The sequence below is a fragment of the Microtus ochrogaster genome, chromosome 10, assembly GCF_000317375.1.
Source record: "Microtus ochrogaster isolate Prairie Vole_2 chromosome 10, MicOch1.0, whole genome shotgun sequence".
NCBI lineage: Eukaryota > Metazoa > Chordata > Mammalia > Rodentia > Cricetidae > Microtus > Microtus ochrogaster.
This window is the reverse complement of record NC_022016.1, coordinates 53,861,522-53,875,356: the sequence shown is the minus strand read 5'-3', so window position 1 is coordinate 53,875,356 and position 13,835 is coordinate 53,861,522. Positions and strand designations below refer to the sequence as shown.

Genomic DNA, 13,835 nt, shown 5'->3' with positions numbered 1-13,835 from the left:
CATCTATCAGGCCATCATCCATCCCATATATTTACTCATTCATCCACCCACCACCCACTCATCCATCCTCCCATCCACCCATTCACTCACCACTCACCACTCAACTAACCATCATCCATCCGTCCACCATCCCTCAATCCGTCCTCCTTCCTTTACTGCCTCTTGTTCCTTTGGCCTTGTACCCAATGTTGGAGGGTAGAGGACACTGAGATATCACCTCTGTCTTATGGGGATGCATAGTCTAGAGTGATTCCAGTTGCTGAGATGTGTTTACACCTTGGTATGAAACACAGGGACCTGGACCATTGAGCTGGCACACCAGTGCACTAGGGACTGGTTCCTGGAGGAGGTGACCTCTGTTAGGGGTTGGGAAAGAGAGAGGGTTCCTGGCAGCAGCTGACTGTCAAGTGATGGAAAATTGCAGCTGCGCTAAGTGTTGGGAGCTTACTTTCTTCGAACTGTGGAAATTGCTTTAATTAAGACACTTCTGGTTGCAAGTAGCAGAGACCTAACTCCTGTTGATTTAATTCCCAAGAGGGAATTAGTATCCTGTAGCACTTAGAAGCCCAATGCAGGTGTGGTTGAGTCCTGATCTTGGGGTTTGATCCCTATATTTTGACTCCCCTCTCCTCAGTCTGTACCCCAATTTCAGGCAGACCTTCCCTATCATAGCAAAAGAGCTGTCAGAACCCATGGACTGACACCCTACCCTTTCAGTCGCCCCAGCAGGAAGGGTAGTATATCTGACTGGGCCAGTTTGGGTCACTTTACTTTCTCCAGTCAGAGGTTGATAGCCATGGATGGGAGGGATGGGGATCAGTTCTTTTGAAAGCATTTGGGCCAAGAATGTTCATCAAAGCCCTGGGATATTGTGGTCAATGGGCCAAGGCAGGTGTATCCCCTGTGGGAATAGGAAGCGTACTTGGGTCTCACAGGTTTGCAAGTCGCTGTCATCATCATTTTGATGGATGTGGGAGAGTCCCTGTACCCCAGTTAAGACCTCATGATGCTCATTGTCTTCTCTGTCTCTCCCAGGTGGCTCTGCCGTCCTATGAGGAAGCCTTGTGTCTACCCACTAAGAATCCAGAGGGAGACCCCGCACCACCCCCATACTCAGAAGTGTGATGCCACCAGGCCTCAGCCCTTGGGCTGGGAGAGGTGGAGCTTCCTCCTCCTGCTTCTTCTTCACTTTGGTGGCTGCTGTGACTTACTAGAGGACAATCTGCTTGTGCACCCCCTTACTGTCTTCTCCTCCTGGGGACCCCTCACTCACGACTGAGTCACCCCTGGGCTAAATGACCCATTGAGCCTCAGAATACTCAGCCTAGCAGCTCGTCTTGTCCCCATCGGCAATGGTACTTGTTCAGAGCACAGTCACAGCAAACTTGGTAGGGTGAATTTGGTTAACAGCTACCAGATTGATCTGTTTAGCCAGGTGGCCAACACCGAAGGGGCAGCAGGAACAGAATTTGGACAAGCAACAGTTCTGGGTATCCGTTTACATGTACCTTTCTGGCTACAGGGCAGTTCATGATCATGGAGCCCATTTACCAACCCCATACTCCCAAAGTATACATATAAAACAATCCCTTCAGACAGGTTGCTTAAATAGCAATTCAGCCAACTGTTGTCACTAGGATTTATGATAAAATCCAATAAAAAAAACTGAGGTGTCAAACAGAAGGAAAAAAATGGCATTCCTCTTATTATCCACTTCCTTGTATCCCGTGGGTACCCAGCCTCTGCTTGAGTTCCTCCAGCAGCTGGAGGCTGCGAGTCCAACAAACATTCCCACCGCTGCCCTGTTCATTCTGTTCCCTGTGGGAAACAATGGTTGCTTCTGTTTTAAACATCTCTTCCCATGAGCCACTGCTCTGATGGCAAGCTGTCCTCACCTTCGTCAAGAGCGGGCTCTGTGTTCCCTATGGACAGACAGTGGTGAGGTCCCTGCAAGAGTCACCTTAGCCACAGGATGAATTAGGGTCTGGTTGTCATGCCATCGCAACAACCAGATTGGTCCAGCCTGTTTTGATCAAGGCTATGCTCAGGCGATGACAGGCTTGGAGTCAGGCTCACTGTGGGGAGCAGTCTGTCACCATGGCTGCCCAACTGGGGCAGGCTAGCCGATGAAGGGTGAAGAGCCAGACAGAGGCTTGTGTTCCACGGTGGCAGCAGGGAGGGTCGGTCCATGCTACTCTGTTGGCTTTGCCATGGCTAGGGGTTATGCTGAGGATTAACCCTATTGCTAAGGGTCTACACCCTGCCTGTGGTGTAGACAGAGCTGCAGGGGCTGAGAGAGGGCTGAGAGAGGTTCCCACTGCTCCTATGGCATTGCTTGTGTGTGACTTGGAATAGGGGCCAATAAAGCAGCTGTAAGCTTTGCTCTGACTCATGTGGTTCTTGACAGATGATGCAGCGACAGAGGACCCACCTCTGGCCTCCAGCCTCTATTACCCCAGCACACACGTGCACAGCGCATCTGCCCATCCCCTGGGGCCTGCTCAGCTTGCCAGTGGCACCTCTCCAAAGCTGTTTTTGACCACAGGTCACTATGTGAACATCCCCACATCTCCGACTCTCTGATCCAGGGGGAACTCTGCTCACAAGAAGAGAGATGGCCTCCAGTCATGGCCTGCTCTGGATGCTGGAAGCTCCCAGACTGGGATTGGGAGACGAATCCATAAACAGTGGTCATCACCCGGTGCCACTGAGAGCGTCCATGATCTCAGAGTCACGGAGAGCGTCCATGATCTCAGAGCCTCAGGGATGGAGTTTCTTCGGGGACATTTCACCAAACGGAGTGAAGGACAGGTTGTGCTAAGTAGAGTCTGGTCCAGGCCAAAGTTGCAGAATGTGCAGGGCCACCATGGTGTGGGAGGGGCTGAGCTCGGTGTTCTACCAGCTGAGCAGAGAGGAGGCAAGCAAGGCTCCTTGTAGGGCAGGGCTCTCTGCTTGCTCGCCTTGGACAATCCCATCCTGAAGAGCTTACTGTGGATATGGATGTGAGTAACATAAGCATTAGCAACCCCTTCATGCCCAGGGTTCCCAAACGGGGCCCTGATGGGTCTTAGGTCTCACCACAGAGGGAAAAGGCCAGGGAATTTGGGCTTCAGGCATGACTGGGTTCAAGACAGACATTTTCCTCATCATGTCTCTTTGTCTTTCTCTGTCTCCTGCTCCCCCAGTCTGGGGTCAATGAGCAGTGAAGGCCTACCTGAAAGGGACTTCAGGAGACAGCTAAGATAGTTTGAGTCAGGATCTGTCACCAAGAGAGACCAAACGCCTGATATGGTGGCACACCTGGAGACCGGAGCAAGAGGATCTCAAGTTATTTACGCTAGCCTTAGCTGCATAGTGAGACCCTGTCTTGAAAAACCAGCTGCGGGGGGCATAACTCAGTGACAGAGTGCTTCCCAAGCATGCATGAGGTTCTGGGTTCAATCCCCAGCACCACATGGAAACAAAATCAAAGGCTAAAGACTCTAGCCTCGGGAGTGTCAGGGCTCCCTGGGGATGAAAGGTTTCCCTGTATGTTCTGATGGAGGAAGGTCATTGGTTAATTAAATAAAGAAGCTGCTTGCCCTGATAGGTTAAAACATAGGTGGGGAGAAGTAAACAGAACAGAATGCTGGGAGGAAGAGGAAGTGAGGTTAGACTCGACAGCTCTCCTCTCGGGGGCAGAGGCCTCAGAGAGACACGATGCTCCACTCTTGCAGGCAGAGGCAAGAGCTCTGCTCTCTGAGGCACATGCGATGAAGCTCCTACCCAGGATGGACGTAGGCTAGAATCTCCCTGGTAAGCCACCTTGTGGGCTACAGCAGTTATTAGAGATGGGCTAGTCCAGGTGCGAGAGTTAGCCTAGAAGAGGCTAGATAGAAATGGCCAAGCAGTGTTTAAAAGAATACAGTGTCCGTGTAATTATTTCGGGTAAAGCTAGCCGGACAATGTTCTATTTGCTTTTAATCAGAACCCCCAAGCAACCTATAGCACGTGACTCCAACATGGATGCAAAAGGAACTTCAGAGAGGCCAAGAGACACCAAGTGACTTTCCTAAGACCCTACAGCACTCGGGTTAGATGGAGGCCTTTAATTTCAGTCCCAAGTGAGGGGCTGAGATGGACAGGGGCCTCAGCCTGTGTGAGCTTGTGTCTTGCAAAGATCCATGCGAAGACCAGTTTACCATGACCCCAGGTTGCCTCCGCAAGCAGGGGATGGGGCAAGATCAGAGGCCGCAGGAAAAGACCACCTTGTATCCTGTCGTTCTTTGGATCCAATGAGCCAAACTGTGGATCCCAAGGACCAGGCGTGTCTGGGTGTACATCTGCCTCCTCTCTCTCTGCCCCCAGCGCTGGCCGGGAGTCTTGGTGCTGAGCTGTGTGGTGGGATTGTGCCTTGTGGTCAGGCAGCGGGGAGGGGGCAGCCTAGGGACAGGAAATAGCTGGGTTTGGGGAAGTCCATGTGGCCAGCCAAGTCAAGCGAGCTGTGGTCGCCTGGGCAGTCCGTGTAGGGGCCTCTCAATGCTCTACTTGAGGCTCAGACAGGGCCTCTTTGATGGGGAATGGGGACCCCCGGGAGGCTGCCTGAGTGGGAGGCCGGGAGGAAGCCAGCTGGGAGAGGGGCTGTTGTAGGGCCGGCAAGATGGTGGCGGCTAGAACGTGCAGAATCTTGCCGGGTGATGGAGCAGAAAATCATAGGTTTCTTGGAGACTATGATGGTGGCAGAATGTTCCCCCAATTGCCTGGGCCCTTTGATGCTCTATCTCTACAAACATATGGGGGACCAGACACAGGCAGGCCCCAACCTTGCCCGTGACCCACATGTGACATCAGGCTGGTGCTCACCCTACCCTGGACCTCAAGGGTGACTGCTGCATAGTGCCTGTATGCAGACCCAGGGGCCAGAGAAGTGTGTGCCCTCTGTGGACATGTGGGTGGATGTTAGGAGAGAATGTCCCCAAGGTAGAAGGAGATCCCATACATTAGCGGAACATAGTGCTAGCTACTGGCTTCCCTGCACACCGCCTGACTCATCTGGCACTTGGCTTACAGCTGGTGTGACCCCTTATACGACACAAGATCACATGACATCACCTATGGCTCTTCATCCCACAGAGGCAGTGTTCTCGCTGCTGACATGACAGGGTGTCCATCACTTTTTTTGTAGGTCCTGGATGTCAAACAACTCTGCACGTGAGTGGGACTTGCTCTGTGATGGTTGACTAGTTGCCCCTCCCCCTTTTCCTGGCTTCTGCTTGACTTTGGGGTGACTGGGGCTTTCACTCAATCCTATCGCTTTTGGCAGCAACTCCAGTTTGTAATAGAATGGAGGCAGGCAAGTACAGGGAATAGCTTGGCACCTGGGATTTCGCTTGGCTTGGACTATGTGCTCAAGACTCTTCTAAAGCATGTGCTTGGTAACCCAAGACCATACCTGCATTGAGCTGCACATTCATCCGGCTCCAAGCAGTAGAATGTATTTACCTCCTAACGATCATCAATAACTTCCCTTTTATGTCCCAGTGAGATGGCTCAGCAGCTGAAGTTGTTTGCCACCAAGGCTGACAACCTGAGTTTGATCCCAGGACCTACATGGTAGGAGAAAGCTGACCTCTGAAAGCGTCTCTCTGACTTACATATGCACACTGGAATGTGTGTGCCCCCCCAACACACACCAAAAAACAACAACAAAAACACACACACACAAAAAAATATTCCTTTTGTGAATAGTTTCTATTCAAATATATGCCTATATATATCAGATACTAGACAGATGCAGATGTGACGGGCTTTGGGTCCGTGCTTAGTAAGACAAACTGCATCCTCTGGTAAAAGACCCGATTACTATCTTCTGCTTGAGTGTAATTGGGCATGCATATGGTTAAAATCAGATGCATGATGGGGAGGGACAAGCATCAGGAAAAGGTTACAGAATCTAAACCTGTCAATCAACATAGAGAATCGCTCTTGATAAGCCCCCTAGAAACCAGCTCGTCTTTCCCTTGGACCCCATAAAGAGCAGCCCTAAACAATAACCAGGGCCCTTCAATATTCTCTCACTGGGGCAGCCAGCAGCTCACTTGCAGCAAAGTTACCTATCCTGTCCCTTTGTCCTTGAAGAAAGGTTCTTCGCTGCTTTGCAATTGCTGTGCGTCTTTATTTCAGTTCCTGGAACAAGATGCCAAGAACCTAGAAACACCTGGTCTAGACACTGACATTTTACATGTCGGAACAGCAGGCTGAAAACTTGGCTGGGACCCTCCCTGGGCCTTTGGTGGTGGCAGAGCCTCTGTGGAGTGGGGCTCAGCAGCTGGGTGGGTCTCTGAAGCCACAGGCATGTGTGCCACCCTGGCAGTTTGGGCTCCTGAGGACCAGTGCCCTTAGCCAGGTCCTTCCAAGGATCTTGGAGGATGTCTGCCCAGTTAGTTGTCAGGTATATCCCAGCAGGGCAAAGATGCCAGCATGGGAGAGCCACAGTTGGATGTGAACGCCCAGCCTGTCTGGGAATAGTGAAGTGGCCATTCCACTGATCCAGATGGTCCAGCAGGGCGGTCAGCCCAGCATCCTCTGGCCCATGTGCTCTCCAACAGGATGGATTGTGCAGCCACCATCGGATGTTCTGTTCTAGATGACCTTTGGGTTTCTGCACAGCCCAAGGTGTGGGGTATTACATCACTTGGTTGACCAGGAAGCCTCAATTTTTTTTTCTATTTTTAAGACACGGTCTCACTTGGTTACCCAGGCTTGTATCAAGCTCCATGTTTAAGCAATCCTCTTCTCCCAAGGCCAGGATGACAGCTAGAGCTTCTGCCCATCTGATTTCTGATCTGGGGGTGACCTAGGCCCCCAGATACCTTTTCACCCAGAAGAATGTATTGGCTATTTTTCCTGTTTCTGTGGCAAGATGTCCTAAGAAATTCAACTTAAGGAAGAGGTAGGGTATATTGGTTCATAACTTGGGGCAGGGAAGCCATGGCAGCGGGAGTTCTGGGTGGCTGGTCGTATTGCATCGACAGTCAGGAAACAGCAATAAAATGCTACTTTCCAGCTCTGTTCCTCTGTTTTATTCAGTCCTGGACCCCCATCCAGGTGGCTGCCCACATTTAGGGTGAGTCTCCCCACCTCAATTACCCTAATCAAGGTAACCCCTCCAGGCATGCTCAGAGCTGACCTAACCTAGACAGATCCTCACAGGTGTGCCTGAAGGCCTGCCTCCAAGTAGACTCCCCTCAAGTTGACCATCAGTGTTAGCCATGACAGAGAGTGGCTCAGCCTGTTGCCACTCCCCGTGTGTCCATGCTGGGGCATCAGGAAGTCAGGGGACATGTGCTCCTTGTCTGAGACATGAGCCAGGTGTCTGGATGTAGAACTTGGACTCAGCAAGTCACCACAATGAGCAGCCCTGCGGCAGGCCCTTGCAGGGCCAGAACCTGTGCTAAGCCACCGCAACCTGGTGCTTGTCACTGTGTTCTCATCTCCCCTGACCAACACAGAAGGTACTGAGCAAACAAGCATCCACGTAGCCCTCACTGCATTCCTTTCTCGTCTGTGACAGGAGCTTGAAGGCCTCAGCTTTACGGAGGGGCCGGGGAGACGGAGCCTCTGGAAGCCACCATAGTGGGCACGCAACAGGACAGGACATCAAGCCCAGTTCCATTCAATTCTCAGATGTTTCCTTCTAACCAGGATCCCTGTGAGCCCGGCCCATGGCATAGTGTAAGATAGTTCTGGGCGATTTGCAAATGAGGCAGCTGAGATGTAACTAGTCTGAATTTATATGAATAGAGTAAACATACAAACCGCGCCTCAAACCAGCTATTTCACGGCTGTTATCTTATTAGGAGGAGGGAGTTCTAAAATACAAGTTGTTTCAGAGTTATCGAGGTGGGAGGTGGAGGAATTAGAGAAGTTATATATTCTGGGAGGTGGCTCAGTGGGTAAAGCACTTGACATGCAGACACAAAGACCTGAGTCCATATATGGACATATAAAAGCTGGACATAGTGATGGGTGCCTGTAACCCCAGGACTAGGTATGAGATGCAGAGATGGGCAGATCCCCTAGATGCATGGGTGAGCCAGCCTAGCTACATTGGTGAGCTCCAGGTTCACTGGGAGACCCTGTGTCTTAGTCACTAATCTACTGCTGTGACGAGACACTACGACCAAGGAAAATCCTAAGAGGAAAGTATTTAATTGGGGGATTGTTCACAGCTTCTGTTTTAGTCCACCGTCATCATGGTGGGGACGGGTTGAAGAAGTAGTTGAGAACTATATCCTGATCTGCAGGCAGAGAAAGGAGAGAGAAGAGACGAGAGAGAGGAGAGAGAGAGAGAGAGAGAGAGAGAGAGAGAGAGAGAGAGAGAGAAGGACTTGTGGGCTTTTGAAACCTCAAAGTCCACCCTCAATGACACATTTCCCCCAACAAGGCCACACCTACTCCAACAAGGCCACACCTCCTAATCCTTCTAATCCTTTTACACAGTTCCACTCCATGGAAGCATTCAAATAACCTATGGCGGCCATTCTTATTCAAACCACCACACACAATCTCAAAAACTAAGGTGGAGCGTGATAGAAGAAGGGCACCTCATGCTGAATTCAATCTTCCACACACACATGCACGTATAATTCACACAAACACATGTAAACCTGCACACACAGAGTAGAGCTCACACTTCTGAGCTCAGCACCTGGAAAGCTGAGGCAGGGGATCTGTGAGTTGGAGGTCATTCTGCACTAGAGGGTGAGACTCTGTCTCAAAACATTAGGAAAAAAGTAATGAAGTTTTATTTTGGGATTGAGTAATAATACAGTCAGTGGTGGGCAGTGGGCGCGGGCAGTGGGCGCAGGCAGGGCAGGCTTCCCGGGCTGAGACAGGAGTCAGTCGTCTGCTGGAGGAACGTGCTGGGCCTGCGTGCGAGCACTGGAGAAGGAGTCCTGAGTCGTACTTTGGCAGTGGCAAGCACTCTACTCCCTGGGCACCTTAGATTTCTGGGAGGCTGTCGGGTATGGGAATGGAGCACACAGAGCTCCTGGTTTTGAGGCCAGGGAAAATGTTTCACATTTTCAAAACACAAATATTTCTCTTTCTGTCCTCAATGTATAGGTTGAACTTCCAGGTGTCCCCAGCTGTTGGCCCCATGCTGGAATGTGAAAGCCGTCCTTCTCTCTGTGACCCTTGCCATTCCTGAAAGCCTACCTGGGGCATATTTTAGGACTCTGTTAACTAGGGGAGCGACACAGAGAAGATGCTTGTGCTGCTTCTGGGGGCACAGACCGGCCATTCAGAAGAAGCTGAAAGGGCGGCTTCATGGGCCCAGCTGGGCCCAGCAACAGGCTCTGTCCCCTGAGCCGCAGGATGAGTGCTGGCTCAAACTCTCCCTGTCCACCCTGCCAAGAGCCCGAGCATGCACCTCTCACTGAGGCCACCATCGCTGTCACCATTGTGACCCAGATGGGACCCCACTCATTACCACATTAGTTGACAAACTTCTTTGTTTATCATTGTCCCTGGGCCTCAGGGATGGGAAAGGGACTAAGCCAAAAAGGACCCCATGCCGGGGTGGCGAGGACAGCCACACAGCACAGTTTGGGAGACGGGTATCTGCTGCAGTTTCTGGGGACTGTGCAGACCACCCCCCCCCAGGAATGGAAGGGAGGTGTCAGCAGCGCAGAGACCTCTGGGTTGGCAGAGGTGCAGAGGGCTGAGAACTGGGGTCAGATGAAGCCCAATTGGGAGAAGGCAAAGAGAACAAGTGTGGAAAAGCGTGGTTGTCATGACAGTGTGAGGGATGATGCCATGGTTGCTGAAGATGCAGCCGTGGACTAGGTCACCTACGTCTGGGGATCTTCTCTGAAACCAGTGAAGTGCCCCTGGCTCATCTTCCTTCTCCCATCTTCTCATTGCCTCCCCATGTGAGCCTGCATGGCTGGCTCAGATAATCCCTCAGTCCGTCTAGCTAGCTCTGGCAGACGGCACTGGCACTGTCCCCACTCCCAGAAGAGGCCTGAGGCACAGAGGGGTGCAGCGAGTTGCTGGAGGTCACACCAGCAGATGCTCTGGCCCCATATCTGCCTTTAGCCATTATCCCCTCCCCGCCACCCCGTGTGCTGCCTTGCACACGCTAAGTATGGCCATGCTAGTCGCAGTCTGGGAGAACTATGCTGGGAGGAAGTTAGTGAGAAGGAAGTGCTGGGAAGATGGCCCTGCTCAGTCCAGCCAGCAGCCTCTGGGGAGAACTGGCGCAGCTGGAGAAGAAGGTGTGCGCACTGAGGAGACTAGGGAGCAGGTTGAGCAAGGAAACCGGGTTTGGGATTGTGGGTGGGGAGAACTTAGGTAGGAATGAGGGGCAGAGCAGGGCAAGGGCTCCAGTGTCCCTGGGTGGTAGGTCCAAGTCAGCACGGGCTCTGGCCAAAGCGGCCTCCCCCACCCACCTGAGATTTCCTGAATTCCAGCTGTGGCTTGAGCTGCTTCTGTAGGCAAAGGGGCTCTTGTGGCCAACTGCTTCCACCCTCCCTTTCCAGGGACACACACCTCCATTCAGCCTGGGCCCGCCCCCGGGGGTTGGGGCAGGGGTGCTGTCCCCTGCCCAGTGGGTTGATAAGACCAGTCCCTCTGGCCCCTCCGGTGTGACACTGCTGTCCCTGTTGCCGCAACCATGAAAGTCCCCACTGGCCCAGTCTTTGCGCTCTGTAGCCTGCTGCTGCTGCTGTTGCTGCTACAGGTCCCTGGTAGCCATGGCCTCGTCCCTCAGCCCAGAGGTAAGGGGACCATGGATAATGGGGATGCTGGATCCATGGCCCCTGACAAATGATGTGAGAAGCAGGGCACAGATACAGATGGAGGCTAAATGGGAATCAGGGTTTGGGGGTGTCAGTGTAGGAATGACAGCGGGGATATTGGTGCTGAGGGCTGGGGCAGGTGACCCTCAGGGCCACACATGCTGCAGGGACCAGGGACCTCCAAAGAGCCAGCCAGAGTTGGGAGCAGTGCTGGGCTCAGGGCTCTGTGAGATTTGGAGACCGGGTGTCTGTTCTGCTTCCATCCGTCCTTCTGGAGCTGTGCAGTGCTCTGGCAGCTCTCAGGTGCTCAGCCGTTCCAGTACAGATGGGGAAACTGAGGCTGTAGGAGGAGGACCTGCCTCAGCTTTGCCTGTGAGATAGCCCCAGAGCCACTAGGGGTCAGGTCCACTAGGATGCTGGGATATGGCTAACTCTGTGTCTCTGGACCCCTGTCCACCCATTTGGAGGCTGAGCTGGCAGGGAGCAGGCTGTCAATCGTGAAGAACCTTGGCACATCTTTCATGTTCTGGTCCCTTGTGTCCTTAGGGAATGGGCTTGTTTCTGTGCGGCGGGGGCTGGGCAGGGCAGTGTGTCACAGAGCCCATTTCGGCTGCAAAGCTAAGACATCTGGTCCTCAGCTTCGTCTCCCTCTGCACAGATGGGAAATGAGGTTCAAAAAGTGCTGCCCCTGCCCCGGGGTCACAGAGCAGCTGAACCCGGGACTGAACACAGGCCCGCCTCCTTCCACCCCTGGCACTTGCCGTCACTGGTGCTGCCTTGGGGTCTGGAGGGAGGCTGTTCCTGGGGGTGTCTAGGGGCCACCTGGCCAGGATGACAAGGTGCCCCTAGGAATCGCTGCTCCTTCCATGTCATGGGAGGGAAGTGGCTCTAATTTGTTGATGAAAATGGGCTGTGCGAATGGGTACCGTGTTGACTTTTACGGCCGTGCCCACCCAGGAGGCCGCTCATTGTCCTCCTGCCTAACGTTCCGCCAGCAAGTCCCGCTGGCCTCTATGCATCTTTGCTTGTTTTCGGAGGATCCTGCAAAGAGGTGCCATCAGCCCGCTGCTCAGATGAGGAAGGCTCAAGAGGGAATGCGTGGCCCAAGATGAGAGGGGTCCCCCGTCTTTCTCACCACGGGCTGAACCGCGTGCCTGAGACTACACATTGAGTTGAGGATCTAGCGGGACCACTGAGGCCCACCCTGACCTCTCTGGAGTCCGAGGCTACTCCTCTAATATCTGCTCCGTCTCTCTGCTTTCTCTCCCCCCAACCCCCCGCCCCTCCCAGGGCACCTCTGCCGGACACGCCCCACGGACCTGGTGTTTGTTGTTGATAGTTCCCGCAGCGTGAGACCCGTGGAGTTTGAGAAGGTGAAGGTGTTCCTGTCTCAGGTCATCGAGTCACTGGATGTGGGGCCCAATGCCACCCGAGTTGGCTTGATCAACTATGCTAGCACCGTCAAGCCTGAGTTCCCACTTCGGGCCCACGGCTCCAAGGCCTCGCTGCTGCAAGCTGTGCGCCGCATCCAGCCGCTGTCCACTGGCACCATGACTGGCCTGGCCCTGCAATACGCCATCACCAAGGCCTTGAGTGATGCCGAAGGTGGGCGTACCAAATCCCCCGACATCAGCAAGGTACGGAGCTTGGCTGATTGGAGTAGGATTCAGGGTTGATGCCATAGAGTTCTCCAGGCCTCTCTGTTCAGAGTGTTGCCTGGCATCTTCCCACGGGGCAGCTGTTTCAGGGATGGAAGGCCATTACAAACACTACCCCATGTAAGTGGCAGAGCTTCTCCGCCGAAGTGGCAGGGTTAGGAATCTTCTTTGAAGGGGAGAAAGGAAGGCCAGGTGGGGACAGTAAGGACTCAGCACCCTTGATGCCCCACGGCCACTCGGGATACGCTGCTTTTAAGCACAGTTTCTCAGTTTCCCACCTATGGAACGGAGTACTGTTAACCTTTCTTGCAGCTTGGCTCAACAAGGTGCCTAGTACCCAGCATGCCCTACATGGCACCTGTGTACTTTGTCAGCCTGTGCTTGGGAAGGTGAGACAGTCCCTAGTCACTATCACAGAGGGCCCCATGCGTGTGCTGAGCAACACACAGGCTTTCTGCCCACATTGCCCTTTCTCTGAGTTTGTTCCCATGCCCGCTTTTGTTGGCTTGAGAAGCCCCCATTTCCCTGCCCTGGGCCCCTTCCTCACTCTCTGTAGCCCACCTTCTTGCTCACTGTAGACCAATTCCTGATTGATAGCTCTATTGTATAGGCAGGGAAAACGGTACAGAAAGCTCCACATTCTCAGCGGCAGGAGTGTTCAGGGACTGTGACACACAATCCCAGCCATCCCCAGTCCCCAGAGAAGTGACACCAGACGCTGGTGGGCTACTTTGTGATGCTGCTCTAATGATTTACCACGAGGTACAGGAGCTGGGGCTGACGGCCGTGCTTAGAGGCTGGGGTAGCTCCAGTGGATGCCAATGGAGAGAGAGGTGACCCGTGCTATCTGCAGCCTGCAGATCTCTAGTTAACTGGTTCCCTAGACCAGACTGGTGGCCTCAGAGGGCTGATGGTCACAGGGGGGCTGCTGGGGGTGGACACCTGGTGGGCCCTTTAGAAGTCTCAAGGTTGTGTAGAAGCTAGAAACCACAGGGGTTGGGTGGAGTGTGACACCTCAGAGTCACAGCTAGGTCCCTGAGGGGGGGGAATGTGCAGAATCACTTCCCAGGGGACGGTGTGATGGTTCTGAAATAGCGGTTGATCCTTTGGGGCTTCTGCAGGTGACTCATCTCACTCCCTGTGGCCCCATGCCTTTCACAGAGGCAGAGACCCTGGGTAAGCAAAGAGGGACGCAGGGAAGGAGCCCCATTTCTGACCCAGACCTGCCTTAACTACTTCACAGTCAGGCAGCAGGACACTGCCAGGCTTAGAGCCTCTCTTCTTAAGGCAGCAGTCGGCAGGCTCTTCTTCCTGTAAGGGGTACGTGTCATCCTGGGTAGGATGGACAAAAGGGCATTTTTCCTTTAGTGGGTTGAGTCTCTGGATTTGGGAGGTT

At 53.3% G+C, this 13,835-nt stretch overlaps 2 protein-coding genes across 2 annotated transcripts in view; both read left to right on the top strand.

Annotated features, from left to right (window-relative positions):
• The window catches only part of Laptm5 (lysosomal protein transmembrane 5), a 20,921-nt gene extending 18,540 nt beyond the window's left edge, over positions 1–2,381 (top strand). Inside the window, exon 8 of the mRNA XM_005353147.3 lies at positions 1,036–2,381. Coding sequence (XP_005353204.1) covers positions 1,036–1,125 — 90 coding nt within the window. The 3' untranslated portion in view covers positions 1,126–2,381. The remainder of the gene's footprint in view (positions 1–1,035) is intronic.
• An 8,276-nt stretch (positions 2,382–10,657) lies between these two features.
• Matn1 (matrilin 1) overlaps positions 10,658–13,835 on the top strand; it is a 9,512-nt gene continuing 6,334 nt past the window's right edge. Inside the window, exons 1-2 of the mRNA XM_005353146.2 lie at positions 10,658–10,760; positions 12,072–12,418. Of these exons, the coding sequence (XP_005353203.1) occupies positions 10,658–10,760; positions 12,072–12,418 (450 nt within the window). The remainder of the gene's footprint in view (positions 10,761–12,071; positions 12,419–13,835) is intronic.